This window comes from Natrix helvetica (genome assembly GCF_964273705.1).
Source record: "Natrix helvetica genome assembly, chromosome: 3".
NCBI lineage: Eukaryota > Metazoa > Chordata > Lepidosauria > Squamata > Natricidae > Natrix > Natrix helvetica.
This window is the reverse complement of record NC_138549.1, coordinates 94,656,295-94,679,208: the sequence shown is the minus strand read 5'-3', so window position 1 is coordinate 94,679,208 and position 22,914 is coordinate 94,656,295. Positions and strand designations below refer to the sequence as shown.

The 22,914-nt window shown below is 35.6% G+C and overlaps 1 protein-coding gene across 18 annotated transcripts in view; it reads left to right on the top strand.

Moving 5' to 3' along the window:
* Window positions 1-22,914, top strand: part of ADGRL2 (adhesion G protein-coupled receptor L2) — a 265,400-nt gene that overhangs the window by 164,099 nt on the left and 78,387 nt on the right. For all 18 annotated transcript variants that reach the window (XM_081946479.1, XM_081946467.1, XM_081946480.1 and 15 more), the window contains one exon: window positions 18,990-19,099. In XM_081946479.1, coding sequence (XP_081802605.1) covers window positions 18,990-19,099 — 110 coding nt within the window. The remainder of the gene's footprint in view (window positions 1-18,989; window positions 19,100-22,914) is intronic.

Here is a 22,914-nt window from a genome sequence, read left to right as displayed (position 1 = left end):
ACCATGGAGATTTCTTCGGACAGTGTTGACTCTTCGGCTTAGAAACGGAGATGAGTGCTGCCCCTAGAGCCCGAAATGACTACCATGCATGTGCAGGGGAATCTTTACTTTATTTAGAGAGGGGGGTAGGAAAAAAGGAAAGTGAAGGAAGGAAGGAGAAATATGATTTATATTTTCTGAGATGTCAAAGTTCTTTTTTTTTTTTTACCCAAAGCCCTATACTTAGGAGAATCCATAACACTCAGCACAACTCACTTCTTGGTAGATATGTGATACATATACAACTAGTCCCCTACTTATGAAGAGTTATCTTCCAACAGGATGTTTGTAAGTCCATTTTGTTTGCAAGTTCAACAAGCATAAAGAAATATGATTCTGTAGTACGGTTCTTGCCTTGCATAGGTGATACTTTGTGTAATGGCAGGAGAGTGTGAGAGTAGTTTGTAGCATGCTACTTATGTATGTGGTCCAACAGAAGCTGACTTTTTTCTGCCTTCATTCCCCACCTTTTCCTACTGACACCCATTACCCATCAGGTTTGCTGCAAGGCTGTCACTTGTATGGGGTAAGAACTGTATTGTGCTGCAACTCCAGCCTAGAGGATCCCAGTGGAAAAATCCACTTTAAGTCTGCTAATACAATTCATACAAACAGTGCTTGGCATGACATAGAAGGCATTAGGTAGATTCCCAGAATATCCCATTTGTTTTCCTTTCTTCTCATATTGATTTCACTTTGGGAATACTTGCTAAACATTCATTGACATTGACCACAAAGTGTTCACATTCTTTACTGCTACAATGAAACCCTCACATGTTTGAAAAGGTCCTATTATGCTTCAATATATTGCTTTTAATGAATTATTATTTCATTTTGTCTGAATTACTCATAAAACAAATTTTTTGGGACAAATCCATGGGAAATTGCAGTCTCATTTCAAAGATTGGAAAAATCGTTGAATGAATAAATGATGCATACCAAGATCCAGATTTTTCTGGTAATTTCTTAGGAGTTTAATTTTCATTAGAATTAAATCTCAGGAATCTCTTCTCAAATTACTCCATTAAACTGAGAAATGATGTGTCAAATCAATATCTAAATCAGCATAACAATAGTGTTAGGGTTTTTTGGCTTTTTTAAAAAAGATGTAGAGGTAAATTTAAAATCGTTCATCTCTGTATTTTCTTAAACCAAAAACACTCCAATGATTTCCTCTCTGATTTAATTTAAGATCAGTCCAGACTGCTAATTCGTTCGGGTTTCTTTTTCCTTCCTTCCCTCTCTCATTTTTTAAAATTTTTTAAAATTATTGTGTTCCAATAATTCAGTTTCCTTTTAACAAGACATATCGTCAAACTTTAGTGTCGTAATTGTTACTTGAAAGCAAGGTTGTAAATCTACTATTGTTTACTATCATTATTTCAGTGACAATTTATTTGCTATTATCCTTTCAATTTCATTATCCCACAAGTGCTTAAAAGGGATATACACACCATGTGCCCATTAGTAGTATTTCCGTAGCATCATCCAGGCGTCCTTAGAAGTAATGATATCCTCATTACTACTATTTTGTCACAGCAATAGATCAATGATTATAAGTTGCTAGTAGAGAAATGACCATCATCACAGACGGTGTGCTTTTTACAAGTGAAATATCAGCATGAAAGTATGTTCCATAGATGAGGATACCAAGCCTAGTTTATTAAGTGTTTTATGCTAGTATTAACAACTGAACACCACAATACATTCTGAAACTGCAGGGCATCCCCTTCTTTTCATTATGTCAGTCATTCATTCTTCTAAGAACACAGCTGTGCCTGTCAAAGCTCAAGACAGGAACTGTTTGCACTCTGACCTTTCTATTTCTAGGTTAGCAGACAGTCTATTTAAAATTCTTAGAACTTCATTGAAGATCTCTCTCTCTCTCTCTTCCCCTCCCTCCCTCTCTCCCCCCTGTAAGAAACAAATAACTTACACCAAATGATGTTTTTAATAGCTTTTCTCGATATGATTGACATATGGATAGGAAAAAACCCCACAAAACTAAATTACTTTTCTGACCCAGATCCTATTCGAGTGTCATTTACATGCATTTCCTCCCTTGTCAACCTTTTTTTTTTTAAGAGTGCAGGTTTATCAGATGAGCTTCCTTTCAAGTGAAAACAAGGCTGCCCTTTTTTTTCTCTAAAGATAAAGAATAAAAGGAAAGTCTTTCATGGATGATCATAGAATTGGAAGGTGGATCAGGAAATCACTCATCTTATCTGATTAATTTCAACAGTTCTTGGTTACTTTGGTCCCTTAATCCTCAAGACTGCTGAACCAATTTTGAGAAGATGGCATCCTTGTTTATTTATTTAAAAGTTTTCCATGGCTCTCCATCTTAATACTCAACTGTGGCCAGCCATACAAATTAACACACAACACGGCACCTTCTTTGGAATCATATTGCAGCATCTTGGTTATATTACTTCGTGACAGTGCAGAAAAACTGGTTTAGTAAAGTATACTGAAAATACAAGATAGTTACAATTACACTTTTCCCATGTATTTATACCATTCATCTCTTTTATGTCTTGTAAAGAAATCAGGTTATCAGGATTCAACTGACTTTTTAGAATCAAGAGTTTTCAAGGTGGCAGTTGCTTCTGTTGTGGATCAAAATAGCTGTTATTTTTTTTTAAAAAAAAAATGTCTGTAGGAAATATGTCTTAGGGAGACAATGACAGTCTGAATTTGTCTGTCTTTCTTGTCCTCTGTGGTTTTGATAGCTTTTTGTCCTTTCTCTGCTCCAAAAATGATTGTATTGATTGTCACATATCAGATACTAATTTGAACTAGCGTGCTTCTGGAGGAATGAACATGAAAGATGTCATTGTGAATTACTGATCTCAAATATCAGACCCTTGTTTTCTTTTGGTACGTCACTGGTTTTCACTATCAGAATCTGAGAGATACTTGACAAACCTCTACTGTACATGATTATCAGAGCCAGACGCATTCTCTTCAGCATTCTTTTATGTAGAACTGGCTTCAGGTTACATCAAAGTGGATGCAGAAACATAGACATTCTTTCGCCATGGTCATCTCAGACAGTACATTTGTAATTTGATGTGGTGTTTGCGAAGTGTTTCCTATTTATGGTTAGTTTTTGATATTGCTTGCATATGAACTCTTTAGGAGAAAGGATGATGGTGGTTATATTTGACCAAGGGGTCACATATAACTGGATCATATTTTGATGATAATTAGTTCCCAAGTAGAATTTGAGAGTTTCAGTGCTTTTCTTACCTACATTTTCTTCAGTGTTGTCACTAAATAACCTTATCAGCAACAGTGACAATTGTATTTGAATATTCTGACATTCTTAACAAGAGTTCTTGAAAGTAGATCAGTGGCTACTCTGAAGTGAAGGACATATCTTTTGAAGGATATATCTTTATAATGTTATTTATTAAATTTATATAGTCCATTTTTTCCTCCAGGAACAAACCACTTACATGATTTTTCCCAACCTTTTTATTATCTGAAAAACTCAGTGAGATAGTTTAGGTTGGAAAATGGCAACTGACTCAGAACCACCCAATGAATTTCATGCAAGTCAGGATTTGAACCAGGATCTTCATAGTCCTGGACTAATGCTTCCCTCATCATCCCCTATTGTAATACATTTCATCCAATAAGTCAGTTTCTGAGTTTTATATCTTTCTACACACTGATTTAACAATCAGTCACTTAGACTCAATTGGTTCTAATAATTGTTAGCCCAAATAATTGACTTTTTATGTGAACAGTGAAAATTATTTATATTGGTAATGGAACATTATGTTTCAGTGAAGGGGAATTTCTCTATAAACAGAATTTTGCGATAGTCTTAGCTCAAGAGTTACAACTTACTTTACCATAGGAAAGTAATCTATTCTTTTATAAGTATTTCATCATAGATGAATGATAAATTCACTGATGGGCCATAATATTTTCTACTCAATTGTACTATGTTTGGCTGTGGTATACTAAAACAGTTCTTTTTTTATGCTAAGGCCTTCCAATGACCAAATATCTGCTGATGAAAGACACTTGCCTTAAGAGAAAAGAATGGACAGATCCGACACTTGTATGAATTAGCAGTATATTAATTTAAAAATACTTTGAAAATAAGAGCTTTAAATTACAGATTGGATTTTGTGCCAAACCTCAAGATTCCTGAGGGACTATATTGGTTCCATAACAAATCTAATTCCTCTCTTCCCTTCATCTTTCTATTCAACCCAGCTGCTGAATTTTGGAACTGAGACTACCAAGTACATTGTGTACTGAGTACATCCTAGAATGAACTTTTTTTAAAAATGCTACCAGTATGACAACTATCTTCTTGCTGGTTCATTTCAGCTTATCAAAACACATCCTTCTTTCCCTAACAATGCTACTGGAGCTCAGATACATGAATTATGTTTTTTAAAAAATATTTATTATGCAAAATAATAAGACAGTACTAGCATGCAGTAATTGTGCCTAGTAGTGCATAAACACTTCACATACTCATCCCAATCATAGGGTAGCTATAATTATATTACAGTCCTGGTTGATACAGTGATGAAAAGTGATTTTAAGCTTCCTATAGTAAGGACAGCTGAGCCATTTAGCTTGCTCTTTTTCTTAAAGAGGCCTCTAGTAAGCCATAATGGCTGCTGAATAGGAAATATAACCACAATTATTTTTATTCAAACACAGTTTAAATATTAATCAAAGACAATTTATGCTTGAAACTGACAGACATTATTAACATCAAAAATGTACAATTAACTGCATTGGATATTATGAAGCAGAGTTAGCCAAATAACCATGAGGTCAAATTGCTGTAAAGTTTCCATTGCGGTATTTTATATATTATATGATAGTTGCACAATTTAGAGTAATGTGGTACCTATGTGAAATGTTTAAAGCTGTCTGTGTACAGGAAACATGTAGAAATCATATAATAAATAGTACTGATTCACTATATAAATAAATGAAGATGAGCTGTTATGGCAATGAACATAAAAAAAGAATACTTTCACTGACTATCTTTCTGTGTTCAACTTTAAGCTACATTTTAAAAAGCAGTAAAAATAAAATGCTTCCTAAGAACATGTGTAAAATTGCTTTTTTCAGGAGTAGGCTATGTTCAGCATTGCTGCTTATGTTGTTTCTTTTTGGTGCACCTAGTAAGGTGTGAGGCATGTAGAAAAGGAATGGGTCTGTGTTTTCATAAGTCTGATCCTCTTTTTTGTCCCACAAACTTAGGTTGAGGGTGGGTTAATAATGCTGAATAAATACTGTGAATGTATGTTTTTGTGCATGCCAACATCTTCTAATTAAAAAGTAGCAGGAATAGTTTTCTTTGTTTAAAATATCCTATCCTGACCTTTGGAATTCTATTAGGCCTTTGCAATTAATTTTTAAAAAGTATCTTTAAAATATAAACTTTACATTCTTATAACCCATTTGGTGCTGAATTAGTAACTTCTGATGACATTTTGTGCTACAAAAATGGCTGAAATGCAAAATTGTAAGGGTCAAATGTAAGAACAATAGCATGTTTCTGTGGTTCTGGTTTTAATTAATAAAATCATAATTGCCAAAGATGTTGGCCAGCGTTACTCAAAAAGTAATTCCAGGCTTCTATCCTTCCCCTAAAAACACAGAATTTGTTCATTAACAGAGAACAAAAGGGAATTCTCAGCTTTCCTGCACATGAATGTCATATTTGAACATGTTTGTCTTTGTGTACGTGCATTTCTGTTGGAAAAGAACAGGAACTAAAATAAACTCAGTCTGCCTTCCTGTTGCTTAGAAAAACATTGCCAGTGTTATACATTATTTAACATGCGTACCCTGTTTATATCAGTGACATAAGAATATGTGCTAGTTTTTCATAAGGGGACACTTTTTCCCCGCTTCATAAAACACTGCCTTGTGCTCTCAGTCCCGTGCATGGTGTTAGTGGATATTTAAAGCAGTTCTGCTTAACATTTTACAGGTCATGATCAACTGAACCCATAAAGCAAGTTAATGCTATGAAGCTAATGTGGTTTAAGAGTAATGTAGAGTAAATGCTTTATTCAGAGTAATAGTTTTACCTTGCTACTGAAACATGAATTGGGTATTTTTTAAAAAATATTGTAAGCTCCCCATTTCAATTTTCTGTGATAGCATTGTAGTGCTGCTGCATTATTGTACAAATCTGTTATTTACTTGAAGTTCCTGTTTCCCTTTTAAAATGATTTCATAGGAGCAGATTTTTGCATTCCCACTTTATACACAATGGATACATTAACCCACATGCCAGTTTAATAGACAGTACAATTGAAAGATTGCCTACTAATACAGAAAGATGTCTCTCCAAACTCCTTCAACACATAGAAGCTAAGAATGAAAGCAAGGAAATGGAAGTATGTTGGGACAATGCCAAAGGTGTGCTACCCCCTCCCCCCTAGAATTTAATCCCTTGGCTTCCCTATACATTGAATAATACAGGAAGAGAGCTATTGTTCTCCATAAAGCTATTCTTGGGAGTTCCAGTAAATGTCTTCAGGCATTTGTTAGTATAAGTATAGAATTGATGAAGAACTAGCCTCCAATTGTCAGAGAAAGTTTGACTGCATTTGGCTGAATGTAGTGCCATATTTCCACAACAGGGGACCCTGTTGCTCAGGAATCCATTCTCGGGTAAAATGAAATCTTCAGATGCTAGGGAAGATCAGGATTAGGGAAAGGAGGCACAGAGTTTGTGTCCTCATATCACCTTTTTGGATTTTTGAGGAAGGCCTGAAGATATCTGTGGTAACTAAAAATTATGTATGAGCAATCTATTGTGATGGATGGATGGATGGGGCAATCCTTGCTTAAGGACCACATTTAGCATCAGAATCTCAGTCATCGAACAAAACAGTCATTAACTATGTCCCCAAATGACTACTTCCCTTAACAAGCACAATCTAGGCATTCCTGCTTGCAGTCATTAAGCAATCTTGCAAGTGGTTATCCCAGGTATGGGCCACAGGGTGGGGGAGACCCTGGGAGATCTGGTACAAGCTGTGCATGAATGTTTCTCCACTCAGTAGTTGAAAATTCTCTGAAAGGCAAGAAGAATTTGTAGGCCCTGAGTTGAAACCACATGAACATGTTCTATGCTGAGCTTCCTCCATCCCTCTGAGGCACCCCATTCTCCTTACTCTACCTTACTGTACGTAAGTGCTATATCTCCACTTAGGAACTGCAAATCAACAAAGATTTTCAGAAGCTAAGCTGGGAGACACAGAAACAGTCTGTGCTGGGCCAACAGGGCTTCCCCTCTACCATTAGGCACTGAGTGATCCTTACCATGCTGCCTCTTCACTCTAGTGGTGTAAATTTTCATGGCTGAAAATTCTTCTTTGATTTCAGTGTGGATTTTTCAGGCAGTGCCTGGAAACAACTCCTCTTAGTAAGTGGCAGCACCTTGCAACATTCCATGCTGGCTTTCCCATTGACGTTTTGATGAAGCCAGCAGGAAAGATTGCAGATGGCAATGGCATAATCACCAGGTGCCTGCCAAGCAGTTTTAAGTGCCAACAGGTTGCCAAACAGACAGATTATAATCACTTGGCTAAGGGAGGTCACTGCAACTACCATAACTTCAGGCACAATTCGTAAGTTCCTTTGTCCAGTACTGTGGTAATTTTGAGCAGTCACTGAATGAATAGTTACTAAGCGAGGACTACCTATGGATAGATGGATGGACGGGCAGACCAACAGAAATGCCCAGATATTTTACATCATTATGAGCTATAATACATTGTGAACATTATACTCCATATAGTCCAAGCAGAGAAAATTGAGTTGAGCTATATTTCATCCAACCATAAACAAAAGCCTGCTCCCTATGTTAAAGCATCTTAGTAAGTGCAACTTATCTTAAGACTTCACCCTTCAGCCTTTGTATTATCTTCTTTCTTGCTGTGCTTTCTAGGTAAACAGGGTAATCATGTTGAACACGTCTTTAATCTAGGTATTTTATGAGCTTTGCAAAGCTTTTATTTTATCATACATAAAACTCCGTCCCCCAGATCCATAACTTGTCTTGCAGTACATTTTTTTTCTCTTAACTTGAAACAAGTCACCATTTACCCTGCAGAGGAAATGTTAGCCTTCTTGGGGAAGGGGTGTGTGAACTTGGGGTTGAAAAGATGCTTCCAGATCTGAAAGTTTGCTTCCTGTCAAATATATCAACTTAATTAGTCCATTATTCCTTTATTTATAAATGCAAAAAATCTCTTACTTTCTGGGTTCCTACATTTTTTTCTTTCCCTTTGGCGACTGAGACACAGTGTAAAGTCCCCTCAGAGTATTCTGAATTAGAGAATAATTTTAGGTAACATGCTATAAAACTAAATAAGGATGATCAGGCTTCCGTTATCATGAATGCTATCAATGTTATATGCATGATAAAGGAGCTCCTTCTTTTCTTATGATTCCTTTCCTGCTGTCATCCCAGCACTTGTTTCAATAGGGAAGGATTTACATCTAATACATTAGTTAGGTCAGGTTAAAGTGAGCCTTTTTAATTGTGCAAACACAGACCCTCTTGTGGAGGAAGGCAATTTGAAAAAGGATTAGATTATGAACATTTTCAGCTTAATTAAATACAAGCTTAGAGTGGTGAGCTGGTATATCGCCTCATACGCCTTTCTAAACTTGCTTTTGATTGAAGAGGGAGAGAGTCACAGCACTGTTTCCAGCAATTTTTTTTCTTTACTAAAAATGGATTGTAGCTTATGAATGAATCATGATGATTCCAGCAAATCATGGATGGGAACTTGTAGTACTCCCTTTTCAAAGGCTATGCTTTCTTTCAAATGTAAGCTTTTTTTTAAAAAAAAAAAGAATATTCCTGAAAAAATTTTCACTACAAATTTTCCATTACCAATCTTGTAAATTTTCCACTTATTGTGGTGAGATGCTGCTATGTCGGTGATAAATAATCATTCTTTTCATGACGTTCAAGTTATCTCAAGAGAATAAAATAATAACACTCACACACTGCTTCTAGCACAAACTTCCCAAACTTCTGTTTAAATAACAAATGACAGCACTGGGCGTGATATGATTAAAGGCCCTTCCTAGGGGACAGGCAGCATTTCTGTCACATGCTTTTAAGCTGTCCATGCGCATGGAGAAAAAAAGGTGGTAAGGAAATCATCAGATCAAATCCAAGGGCATTCCTTTGATTTTTAACCCCCCGTTTGACATTAATACTTTTAAAGCCACACATGGATATTTAAAATCTGCATGATGAAAAGAGATTTCAAATTTCCATTTAAACAGTTCAAGAAGGAAAGCAAAATAAAATAAAATAAGACATTCATAATTAGCCAGGTTATTTTATTTATATATAAAATATATACTATAAATATAAAACCTTGAGAAAGTAATTAATGGCCTAGAAAACTATTTAGAGAAATCCAGAGCTGTGAGTATGAAAAATACCTCTCTGTGGAAGGGTCTTTAAGGAATAAGTAATTAGAAGTGCCAGAGGTTTGCAATGACCGATGTAAATTTGAGTATAATTAGGAAGAGTATAGGCTGAAGATCAAAGTGCCTGGCATGCACCATTGTCTTCATATCATGCTACTAATTAAATATTTAAAGGCCCCCTCCTCTTCTCTCCCCTCCCTCCCCAATGAGAGAAATATAAGCTGCCGCACAAGAATAGGTAATTTCTGCAGATAATTTACAGGTCGTAGTGGGGAGGATGCCAAGGTTTTGCAAGGTTATGTCCTATTATTCCATATCTTTTATAATGCCCGGTAACAAGTTTCTTGCTAATTTAAATCTTAACTAGGACATCCCATAGCGATTTCCCATTTCCTCTGTCAAAATGGGGAGTGATAGTTTCTATATGTGAAAACTGTAATGGGAAAATATTTTCATGAGTAATTGGCCCTAATTGACACTGGCTCCAATATATGGCAATACATTGTAATTATCCAAGGAGAAGTTTCAAAACTCTAGGCATCCTATGAATGTTTAAATAAAGAAGTACATACACAATTATTCACTCTATATGTGTGTGATAACTGTGTCCTTACATTATGTTTCGACACGATGACCCCTTGAAATAAAGGGAGTCTCAGTGGTCTACTCTGCAAATAAATATTCTTTATTTTGCTCCTAAAATTAAGCCACTTTTATGTTGAATGTGCAGTTTTGCAAACCAGGAAGTTGGGCTGGATTAATAAGACTCTGGGTGACTCAAGCCTAATTTGCATTAAACTGACCCAAAGGTCTTGTAAAATGGCCCAGAATTATCAAGGCATCTAACGTATCAGAGTTTTTATTAACAAATTGTTGTTGCTATTTTTAAATTGCTTATTTCGCTAATTAAAAAAGATTAAAGGAGTTTTAGAGGCAGTTTCAAATTTTATTTAACATATATGCAAATCACATTATATAAAAGAACATTTGCATATTGTTAGCATTGTAAATCCTGGGTAGTAATCAGAGAATCACTTTAAAACAAGAAAAGGGGGAGACAGTCTTGACACTTTAAAATGTTTAACCCTTTATGTTTATTTAACTACTAAGATGTAATTTATAAACAAGTTTGGTAGCATGCATTGTTTCTTGCCAGATTTATTCTTTATCCTTTTTATATCAGTCATTAGGATATTTTAAGATAAAATCTCCCAACCAGTAAGGCACAGCTCCGGATTAGTTCATAGAGATACCCACATCATTTCTGTCTAGGGAGGTTATCAGTCATCCAGATCCTGGTTGTCCAAAAGATGCTTTTTTTTAAAAGGCAGTTGGGTTTTCTTTGTTTTTCCTTCAAGACGTTTTGCTTCTCATCCAAGAAGCGTCTTCAGTTCTGACTAGTGGTGCTACATCATTTTTATTGACAAAACTAGAGAGATTGTCAATTTTTTTCATATTGTAATGTTGTTTTTGAGCCCTGATTGGTATTGAATCATTTTCCTTTAAGTACTAACCAAATCTGACTCTGCTTAACTTTTGAAGATCAGCTTAGATTGACTAGGTATTCTTCTTGCCAAATATAAGAAAGCTGTTTGAAATAAGCCATCACATCCAGTATTTCTACAGTAAGCAGACAATATTTTCTCCAAACATCAGCAGTACAGTTCTTACTGAATTGGATATATTTAAAGGACTGTAGAATTATTGTGCCTAACTCTTATTAATAATAGGCAATACATTTCAGAGTAATAGATATCTGATAGCTTTTCATTTAGAATGGAAATACATGGGAGAGCTAAGCAGTTTTCTGACAAGGCCCAGGGAAAAGATATAGCTTTGCATTTAGGAATTCAACGTTCCTGTTTTAGATCATAGGAAATTACCCATTGCTTGAGAATTTCATGTTTTTAATTACGTTATTTAAGAATTTATAGGCCTTTCTTCAAAACAAAAAGTTTTCCAGAGTGGCTTATAACATATTTTGAAAACCAGTATCTAACATTTTAAACAAATAAGTATAACATAAAACTAAGAAAAGCATACAAATGTGTAATATACAAACAATTAAACTGATAATTAAAATGATTACTAGGCAGCTAAGATGAGTTGAATTAAATGTTTCTGTTCAAGCATAAATAGAAAATTAATATTAAAAACCCTGAAATAATAAAAACTTTGCTTGGAGTTAAAAAGACAACAAAGTAGGTAGAAGACGTCCTTTATTAGAGAGAGGAGAATGCCAACAAGAAGGCACATTTGTGGATAACCATCAGCCATAAGAGAACATGGCACCCAGAGCATAATTTACAGAAAAAAGAAATATTATTTTTTCTCTTTACATACTAGGGTAGTTTATCTATTTTATTTCATTTTCATTCATAAATTGATTTATTATTGTAAGCAATTCTGTTTGAAGTCTATTCAGTACCTGCCCTATATGGAAGATCTAAAAGGCTGTGAAGACTTGGCTTTCCTCTAGACAATAGAATCAAGATGTATCAGTTAGGCAATGCATTGGTTGTTTTTAACTGTTTGTTTGTAGGAGTTTTATCATGTTTTGTATATTAGTTGTTGGCCATTTAGAGTTACTTGTTTAAGATGGGCATCCATACAAATGCTATGAAATAAATAAATGACTAATTGCATCCAGTTATATTCATACAGGCTAAGCAACTAACAGCTACATGAGGCTCCATAATGTAGTTGTAACTTTTGGTTGCAGCCCATATTTTGAAATATTTTTAAGTAGCAGAAATTAGATCCAGCTTGAATCAAAAAGTAACTTTCTTAAATGGAAATGCACTTTTAGAGTGACCTCTTGTTTTCTGTTCATTGCGTCATTCAGCTGTTGCCCAATCTTTAGACATGTTGTACACCCTTCAAAGTACCTCTGATAGTTTTGAGTAACTCTTCCTGGAACTACTGCTTTCAGTCACGTTTGCTAAAACTTCACTAATTGTGTAGCATGGTAAGATTTTTTTGTTTAATCATGTCCTTTTGGTTCTACTTGCAGAAAATTCATAGGGTGTTTGTGTTTCAGTAGACAATTGCCAATTTACTTTCAAGTTAATTTGTTCCCCTTTATTGATTTTGAGAATACAAAAAAAAAACAGAAAAAGATTGCTGTATTTAGTATTTATATTACATTTTAAAATATCTGCCCCAAGCATTACTTATTGTATTAATTATGACAAATGATCATTACTATGCAACACCTCCTATGCTATATTAATTGCACTACATTTAGTTTCCTTATGTTTATTTAGTAATTAATAATGTCCAATAAATCATTAGCTATTAAACAATTAAATAAAAACTATGCATCTGTGTTTCCCCTCGTGTACTGAAAATTATTGGCTTTTATACAGACCTTATTTTTTCACTATTACTTCTCCATGATATTTCAGGGAACACGTATGCATAAACAAAAGCATGTGTGTTTACATATCTGCAGGCCCAGCCACCATCAAGCATCTCAAGCAGTCCCAGGTGGGCTAGATTCTCTATTCTATAGCAGTTTTATATGTTTGTAAGTCAGATTTGTCAAAATTAAAATGAGATGTAGTCCCATGTGTTTTGATGTTTCTGTCTGCAATATGCAGAAATAACTGCTACACAAATTCTGTTGATTCTTTGAAAGAGTAAAATACCACGCGTGATCTGCCCAAGTAAACTTAGGTTGAGATACACTAGCATCTGTTGTTGTCAGGTTAAATAATATATATATTTAGAGTAATTGCATAAAACTGCACACATACACACCACATATTAAAAATATGTTCAACAACTTCCGAAACCACACTAGATTTGTCATAAATCTTTTAGAAAGTTCAGTATATTATAGCATTACAAATATGGTCAGCATTGTTTCAGTCTAGACCTACTGATGCACATTTCAGTCATATAATCCTGATGTCCATTGAGAGAAAACTGAGATATAAGTCCCATGACTTTGAAATGAAGCTGATGCAATTTACATCATATTTGCTTCTAGGTATGTTAAAACCATAGGTCTATGAAGTCCCAGCTGGAAGGGATTGTGAATTTAGAATTCAGTTGTCTGTTAGAATTAGCTTTGCCTATGCCCTGTGATCTATAACAAACTCAGTTTGTAGATTCAGTCTCAATTTTAGTTAGTCCTAGTATATTAGCCTTGTCGTTTACACCCAGATCCTCATTTTCATACTGGAGTATTTGTTCAAGACTATAGATCTTGCATTTTTAATCTTCCCTAGAACAGTGGTGAATAATGGCCCCTGGCAGGAGATAATGAAATTTTCTTAATTTATATTTTTGAAGTGGGAGCCTCAATTGAAAATGGCATCCAATGGCCTGGAGACATAGCGCTGGTGCAGGTTTCAGGGGAGCGATAATAATAATGCAGTTCCAATGGTGATGGGAAATGATAGGACAGTGAAGAATTTAAGGAAGAAAAGGGAATGTACCAAAGCTTTATTGTAGCATATCTAATGATCTGCAAAAGATTCCCATTGGCTTTTGGAGCAAGACAGGAGAAACTAATGTTATCTTGCCAAAACAGAAGTCTCTGCTTAATCACCAGAGCAAGACCATTGATTAAAACACCTCACCCAGATAGATTGCTCCTGGAATCTCATCTCCATACTTTTCTCTTGGTAAAGTATAATAATGAGAATATGATAATCAAAAGAAGGGCAAAAGCAATTTGTTGGGAATTGTACGCATTGAAATTACAGCAAGAAGGCAAACAAATTAGAATGGAAACAAAGAACATTTTTAAAGCCAAGCACAGATGGGACAGACTTCCAGAGTGATAAATGAAAAGTGGCAAATGCAGGAGCAGTGGAGATGTAACACAGCCTCCCCTCCTCGTTTCTTTTCTTTTCTTTAGCCTTAGACATTTTTCTTCAGCTATTGTGTGAAGAAGCAGACCTGTGTTTTCGCAATAATTTGAAACTGTTAATTAGATGGCAACCTGATTTCAAAATTTTCTCAGTGCCATGAAGCCCCGGTTTTTCTGAATGCTTTAAAAAGTTAAAAATACCACATAAACAACAGAAAAAAATGTATGTACCTTACATTAATCTATAAAATAAATTGTTAGAAATATCCTGGCTGTTGTTTACACATACGGATTGTTGTTACATTTTGAGAAACTTTCAGATTTTCTTAGAGTGTGGTAGAGATGCTAATTCTCCCCCCACCCCCCGGAGTATGTGCTAATGTTCAGGAACAGTTTTTATACATTGACTGTCTTTGGTGTTGCAGTGTTCACATTATAATTCCCTATTTCTTCAGTGCCAAGAATTCCCAATCTATGTATCTGTAGCTATAGCACTAGCAATATTCGAACCTGGGAAGGCAACAATTTGACAAAATTGAGCTACAAGCCTTCCAAAGCCCATGTTCCATTCATTTTACAATATTGTAGAACAGTGGTGGACATCCTAAGTAAGAGATAACTGCTATCTTACTTGGCTCATGCAGGATTTCCAGAATTATTTATTTATATTTTCCCATACCTTCTGTGCAGCTAAATTTCTATAGGCCGTGGGCAGCTTACAAAAGGTCAGAAGATGGGATTAAAAATGTTGGCTGTATAAAGCACCAATCAATGAGAGTTAACTGTCCTCCCCACAGGTTTAGGCTAAACTTACATATTCCCAAGTGCATTGCTAAAAAAGATAGTTCTTAAGAAGTGTGAGAAAGTGAAAGAGGGCTAAAAAAACCAGGGATAAGCTGTTCCATAGAAATATTACAAGATACCTTATTATATCCTGTTTATCTAGAGGAGGGAAAAGCTCTTACCACTGATGGATATTATATACTTCTTTACCCTAATCGTTCAGTGATTTATATCTGCCTAGTGACTTTGGCAGTTATAGCAAATCATGTTACATTATGCAGGTTTGATAAACTATAACGTGAAGCATAGGAAGACTTTTCTCTCTCTTCCCGTTAGACTCTTCTTTTTTTTTAGGGGACATATTTAAAAGCCACTGTATAGCATACCTATTTTGTTTGTTTCACGCAAGAGGGCAAATATTTTTTTCTGATAATAGTCATAGAATAAGACATATAAATATTGTAATTTCTATGTGGTTTACAACTAATTCATTTTGCCTATAAAATAAGGGCAATTCCCACTCTTTTGGAGACCTGTTCCTACTGTCAAAACCTTCTCCTGATGGTTGTAAGATCCAAAGGGATGGAAAATTTTCCAAATTTTAGGGGAACTAAAAGAAGGTATTTTCATCTAAGTGAAATTAAGAAACAAAATGATATTTATTAATTATATGAAACAATGTTTAAAGAGACTTTCATTTACTATTATCTAAACTTTAGGTCAAAAGAAGATAGTTTGTATTGTTATTCTATCCCTCCATTTTGGAACTGGTCATGAAAGTTATTCACATAGATACATAGAGATAATTCCTGACTTATGACCACAGTTGGGAATAGAGCTTCTGTTGTTAAGCAAAGCAGTTGTTAAGTGTGTCATTGAAGTTGAATAAATCACATGGTCATTAAGCAAATCCAGCTTCCCTCATTGACTTTGCTTGTCAGAAGCTGGCTGAGAAGGCTGCAAATGGCTATCACATGATATTGGGATGCTGCAGTTGTCATGCACACATGTCAATTGCCAAGCACCTGAATTTTGATCATGTGGTTATGGGGAATGCTATGACAGTTTTAAGTGTACCAGTTGTAAGTCATTTTTTTCCAGTGCCATTATAACTTGGAACAGTTGCTAAACAAATGGTTGTAGAGGACTTCCTTGAAAGTCATTAATGCTTCCTAAGCTGTGGTGGTGCAGTGGTTAGAATGCAGTACTGCAAGCTAATACTAATGACTGCCAGCAGTTCAATTCTCACCAGCTCAAAGTTGACTCAGACTTCCATCCTTCTGAGGACCCAGATTGTTGGGGCCAATATGCTGACTCTGTAAACTGCTTAGAGATGACTGTAAAGCATGGTAAAGTGGTATATAAGTCTAAGTGCTGATTGCTATTGCTAAGCAGCCATACCAAGTGTACCAGAGGTCACTGCTACCATAGCACTTTAAGCAGAGGCATTTTAAATGGCCCAAATTGTTTTATCAACATCCCCTTTGAATACTTCCCATAGCCTATTCTCTTTTATCCAGATCATTTGAAGTATAGTAACAAAATTCAGCACCCAATTTCAGCTTGAATAGCCATGCCATTTCAGTCTACAGTACTTGGGATGTAAAGCATTGTTAGTTTACAAGTCTAACTACCGTTATGAAAATATCTTCTGAATTTATTAAGAAGATGTATAGTATATGTATGTGTATTTTTTTTAGTAAGACATTTTATACAAACGTAACAGCTAACTATAGAGTACTTATTACCTAGTTAAGATGGGCACATTTGTAAGGAAATTATGAGGGGTGTCTGTCAGTTTATTGTGGGAAACTGCTGAATACACATTGTCTGGTTTACAATAGAAGATCTGAACCAACAGGCAGCTATCATTATTGTAGGAATGAGACAATCAGCATGACAGCCTGGAATCTATAACAGATTTCATGGGGTTGTTTTATCCATTCTGGAAAAAAAACTTATTTTCCTCTGAAGGTTAAAACTAACTTTTCAGAAGCTAAATACTAAAAAGAAGGGGAGATGTCTGTTTTATCATTTATTAACAACACTGAAGTTACTCTGAAAAGCTGCAATTAAGCTCACTTTAATATTCATTTAGCAAACATGAATTGAAAACATGGCTTGATCTTACACCTGTTTTTTGGGAAGACAGATGTCAGAAACTCTCTAAGTCTCCAGCATAAGATAGATGTCTCCAACTTATGCAAGGGTATTCAATAGTATGGGAAATGCTAGTAATGCAGTAGTTTGATATATGGCTGGAGTCAAAGGCTAGACTATTATTTTAAGATCTGGCTGCCCTTTCTTCAGTTTACTGACAAACAGAACTTACCCAGGAGAGCAGCCAAACATCCTTTGTTTTAGTTACCAAACTGTTCCTGGCCTTTTGTTTGGCTCCTTGCTTTGACTTCACAATGAAACACTGAAAGTTGTTTTGCTGAACTTGGTTTTATTCTAAGTTTTGACAAGGACCACTTCATTTATATTCAAAATTAAAGTTCAGTTTGAAACACCAAGTCTTTTATATTGTATCTGTCTACAGGATGCCGCACCTCTTTAAACCAGCAGCTTCTGATTAACATGGTCATTTTATGGGAAATGGATCATAGCTTGATTTCTTGTAAAGGTTTATTTGGGGTGGGAGATGAATGTTGAGGAAGGATATGACTTGGAATGTCCTTGAAAAGTAAAATGTCATTTCAGAGAAATGTCTTACAGATGGACATCTTGAGTAATTTTTTCCAGTATTAAATCTGATATATTTTTAATGTTCATGCTTGCTTTTTTATGATTTTTAATATTGCACACTTTGTAAAAATAAAATCCTGATTTTCTATTTTTTTTTAAATTCACTTTTTATTTTACAGTTTTATTTAGAGCTGATTAAATCATTTGTTAGTTTATATTACCATAATATTTGTAATTTAATATAATGTTTTATGTTGAGTGTAATCCACTTAGGAATTTGCCAATAATATTGTTGGTGGCCCAGTAGTTGTCACATCTCCACAATACCATCAAGGGTACAGTAGTATTTCCGTCTTTAAAACTTTGGCTTCTCCAATGCCGAGCACAATTATTGGAAAATATCCAGCTGTAAACAATAAGTATAACTATTTAAATTGTGTTGCTTTAAAACAATATTGCTACTTAATAATCGTAATGACTGAAAATTCATTAATTGTTAGAAAAATTGAATTCAAAATGTTTCACCATCCAAAAAAAGCAAAAGCAAAATAAAAACTGTCAGGGTGTAAATTCAGCCCTGTATTTAACGAGGGATGAACCGTGGCTTCTCCTTGAAGTATACTTGATAATTAAGCAAAATAAACCCGAGATATATTCTAAGAAACACAATTTATTATAAAGAAAGTAAAAACAAAACTTACTAGCTAAATGATTACATCTTGGCAGAGTTCCTGCCTACCACCTTGGCAGGCAAATAAAAGACAAAGAAAAATGAAATAATAATGATGAAGGAATGTGGACGAATGTGTGTATATGCGCAGTTGAGTTTAGTGATAAGAGTCAGATCAGTCTACCGTATGTCTTAGAGTTGAAGCACAGCTGGCAAACAAAACAACGCAGTGACAAAAACAACAACCTGGACTTTTGAAAAAAGGACAGGAATTATCTGTTGTTACCCAAACTCTTAGCCGCGATTGCTGTGAATTGACATTTCATTATACACTGAACATTGAACATTCATTCATTGAACTAATTACATATTCACATTTTCTCCACTTTCTGGGAAACATGCACATTGCAATCCATTGCATCTGGCAAGTATTAAACTATGGAGGATTATAAGAATTATCACCAAAAGATAAAAATAATAAGTTATTCTAAAATTGCTGTGTTGATTTTTTTTCTCTCTATCCTGTTACAGGTGCAACAACAGAACTCAATGTATAGTAGTTACTGGATCGGATGTGTTTCCTGATCCTTGTCCTGGAACATATAAATACCTCGAAGTCCAATATGAATGTGTCCCTTACAGTAAGTATACTCCCCCCCCTTCTTCTTCTTCCCTTACTCTAGTTTTCACAATTGATGCTGGAGCCATACTGATGGAGAAACGAAGCACATGTTTATCGCCTGAGAACCATTTTGCATGCAGAGCACTTCCAGGCCAGGGTCTCCAATTAGCTTCACGAAGTGTGGAAAGGAGCCATGGTGTGATGCTGGCCAAGTGTCTGTCTGTGTTCTTAAGTGTTTGGCTTTTAAGGCTACTATAGTTGATTTTTTTTTCCTCTCAGAAAAAAGAAACTTGAATTAGCTATTCAAAAGAGTCAATAGGAATTTGTACTTATGCCCAGTACCAGTTCTTGACAAATTGGCTTGGCTTGCAGTTCTGTAAAGAAACCACTGACTTTACTATTAGTTTTGAAAGGACTACCTGCTGTGGTAATTTTGGCTCATGAATTGGAGCGTGCCGTGGATGTATCTGGGTATAATGTTCCAGGTATTACTAGATTTAGCACAATTTATTTTACCCTCAGCTTAAATATCATGGTCCTTGATCAAGAATGCATCTATAATGATACATATTCATGCTTTCCCCCCAGAAAAATTCCATATTTTAAAAGCTACATGTCTACTCCATTATGAAAGGCTAAGTGATACAGTTGCGTGCAAAGTTTCAGGTACCCCTGGTCACAATCTGTATTTCACCAAATCCGTAAGTGAATGGAAGCTGACAAAATCACTACATCTTGTAAAAATAAGTCCTGTATCTTTTTGAAAATTTTGGACATTTTATCAGTCTAAAGACAATCTAAACCATGCCTGCAAATCAGTCATGAGCTACTTACAAGGAAGAAAGATAAATGTTTTGGATTGGCCTTTATACTCCCCAAGTAAAATATACTCAAAATCAGCAATGAAATCCCAAACATATTGTGCATACAAAGATATCTAAGAATATTTCTGAATTATAAGAGTTCTGAAATAAAGAGTAATAACAACAACAAAAAGCCACAAATAGGATTCTTAGGTGGCTAAAGCATGGGGTGTCAAACTCGTGGTGTTACGTTGATATCGTGTGATGTATCGTGACATTTTTCCTTCATGGAGCTGGGAGGGTGTGGCCTTCAAGTGACGCATCCAGCCTGCAGGCTGCCAGTTTGACACCCTTGAGCTAGAGTAACACTTAGCAGCTGTTAATTTCTTTTACAAAAGAAGACACAGGTGGTCCTCACTTAGACACCACAATCGGGTCTGGAATTTCTGTTTTTTAAGCCAAAAATCACATGGCTGTAACAGTCTTATGACCTCACTTCCAGTTTGGTCATGAAGTAAATCATCATGTCATTAAGGGAAGCATCGTGTAACTGCAACTTATGGTTCTGCATTCTCTATTTACTCTGCTTGTTGCAAGCCAACTAAAGATACACAAATGGTGATCAAATGACTGTGGGACTCTGCCACAGTCACAAACATGCACTGTTTACAAAGAACCTGAATGAAAATCAGGTGGACTGCAGGGTGCTGCTATGGTCATAACTGAAAGAATTAGTTGCACAGCTATTTCTTTTATGCCGTTATAACTTTGAAATAGCAATAGAACCTAGACTTATATACAGCTTCACAATGTTTTACAGTGCTCCCCAAGCTGTTTACAGAGTCAACCTTGAGCCTGGTGAGATTCGAACTGCCAAATTGCAGGCAGCCAGCAGTCAGCAGAAGTAGCCTGCAGTACTGCATTTTGACCACTGCACCACTGCAGCTCTTATGGTCATTAAAAAGGCAGTCAATAAATTCAACTTTAAGATCACAATCAAGATCACATCTTCTGTTGCTAAGTCATGCAGTCCTTAACTGAGTCACACCTGATATTATGTCCTTTTTGCTGCACGTGATTGAGTGAATTATATGGTGATTAATTAATCATGTAATCTTTTAGTAACTCTGACTCCTCCCACACCTCCAAGTACATAGCCTGTAAAAGTCACAAGTGGAGATCAGATGACACACACACACACACCCCGCAGATGCTTGCAGCCATCATAAATATTGTAATCAAATGCTCAAATTTTGATCAGGTGACCATCGATATGCAAGGACTGGTCATAGATCTCCTTTTTTCAGCACCTTCATAACTTTGAACAGCTGTTAAACCAATGGTCATAATTTGAGGACTACCTATATTACAAAACACTGACTGAAAAGATATCCAAAACCTTTGTATCTGCCATATTTACTATTTTCTTATTTTGAATCTGTTTGTAACTACACATTGAAAGTATGCATCCAAATTTGCAGAAAAATGTCATCATTAATGTACCATGTTGAGGCTGTGAAACCTCAACATTTATTTATTGAAATTCACAATTTACGACTGCATCTCTGTATATCTAATCTTTTCACAGAGGTTTCTGCAGTCCTCCTCTCGTAGCAACAGCTGGTCACAAATCTTACATTGCTTGATTCATTTTTCACTTGATTCACAAATAGTTGTACACTTGTTTAGAATGCCATTGTTAAAAATAAATTGAAACTTAGTGTCTTTTCTATTAGAAAAGATACTTGTTGTAGGCTTCCTGATACATAAAAAGCACACAATTAGGTCCAAAAACCCTCTTTTTATTTCAAAGGCTTTTCATTCACAGCCCGTAATGAGTCCCTAATTGTTGTAAAGAGTCCTGCAGTAGGCTGCCAAAGTCCTTCGGGATAAGGCTGAGAAGCAGCCATCTTTATTTTCTTTGAAAACGCTGCCAAAGACTTAATTGGCAATTAGCTTGGCAAGGCTAATGGAGCTTCAGAAGGTAAACTCATCAGCATGAACCAAGTTGCTTCCTGCAAAGGCTCATGTGCCTTTGCTCCTCCTTTATGTCCTATGGGAGGGGCCAATCACCTTACTCTCGAGTCGTCCCTTCTGTCTTAATTGTTCTTGCCTTTTGGCAGTTCTGTGCATGCGTACCCTGGGAACAGGGGGAGCCTGTTCCTCTTCCTTGCTGCTGTCTGACTCTGGAGGCTCCGGAGGTAACGCATAACTCCCAGATGGCCCTGGCCCCCTCTCTGCCTCCAATGCAGAGCCATCATCTGAGCCTTCCCCAAACTCCAGGACTGGCCAATGTTCCTCCCCAACCTCCTCACTGTCTGACTCTGCTGTCAGCTTTGCAGGTCACCGGCAGACCACAACAATACTGCCTATAACTGTAAAATTTAGTGGTGCATGAATTGTGCACCCATTTATTCCTTGTGCCCCATTTAATTATTTTAATACTCACAAACTTATGCTTTTTTTAGTAAAAAGGAAGTACATATTCCATAAGTTGAGACAATAGTACTGGTTCGATTCTTGTGTTAAAAACACAAACCAGGTTAACAATCAAGACTTCATCCATGCTTTATATTTATACTAATTTTCCTAATTACATCATTAAAACACTATAATATAATTTGTACTGGCAATACTTAGTATTTAATTCTTCTGTGAACTTTTTGAAGAAGCAATTAAAGGCCAAACACAGTTCATATTTTTTTTCTGTTCTTGCTGTGTATTTCTACCATTGTGTCATTGCAAAAAAAGATGCTTGTTGTGGTTTTATTTTTCTGTACCATCAGTAGATTTGAAATGCACTGCATATGCCGAATTTTAATATGTTTTCCAGTGTCTTATTATTGGTGGCTCATTATATCATTTTTTTTGTAGCATGTTGGGAGTAATGCATTTTTGCCTATTAAGAAAAAAATATAATTTTGATCATAACATCCCCTTACCTTGAAGTTACTATTTTAAATTACCAGAAAGAGGCTATGACACCATTCAAATATCAAGATTCTTATATTTCTTGGGATCATTTCCTGTA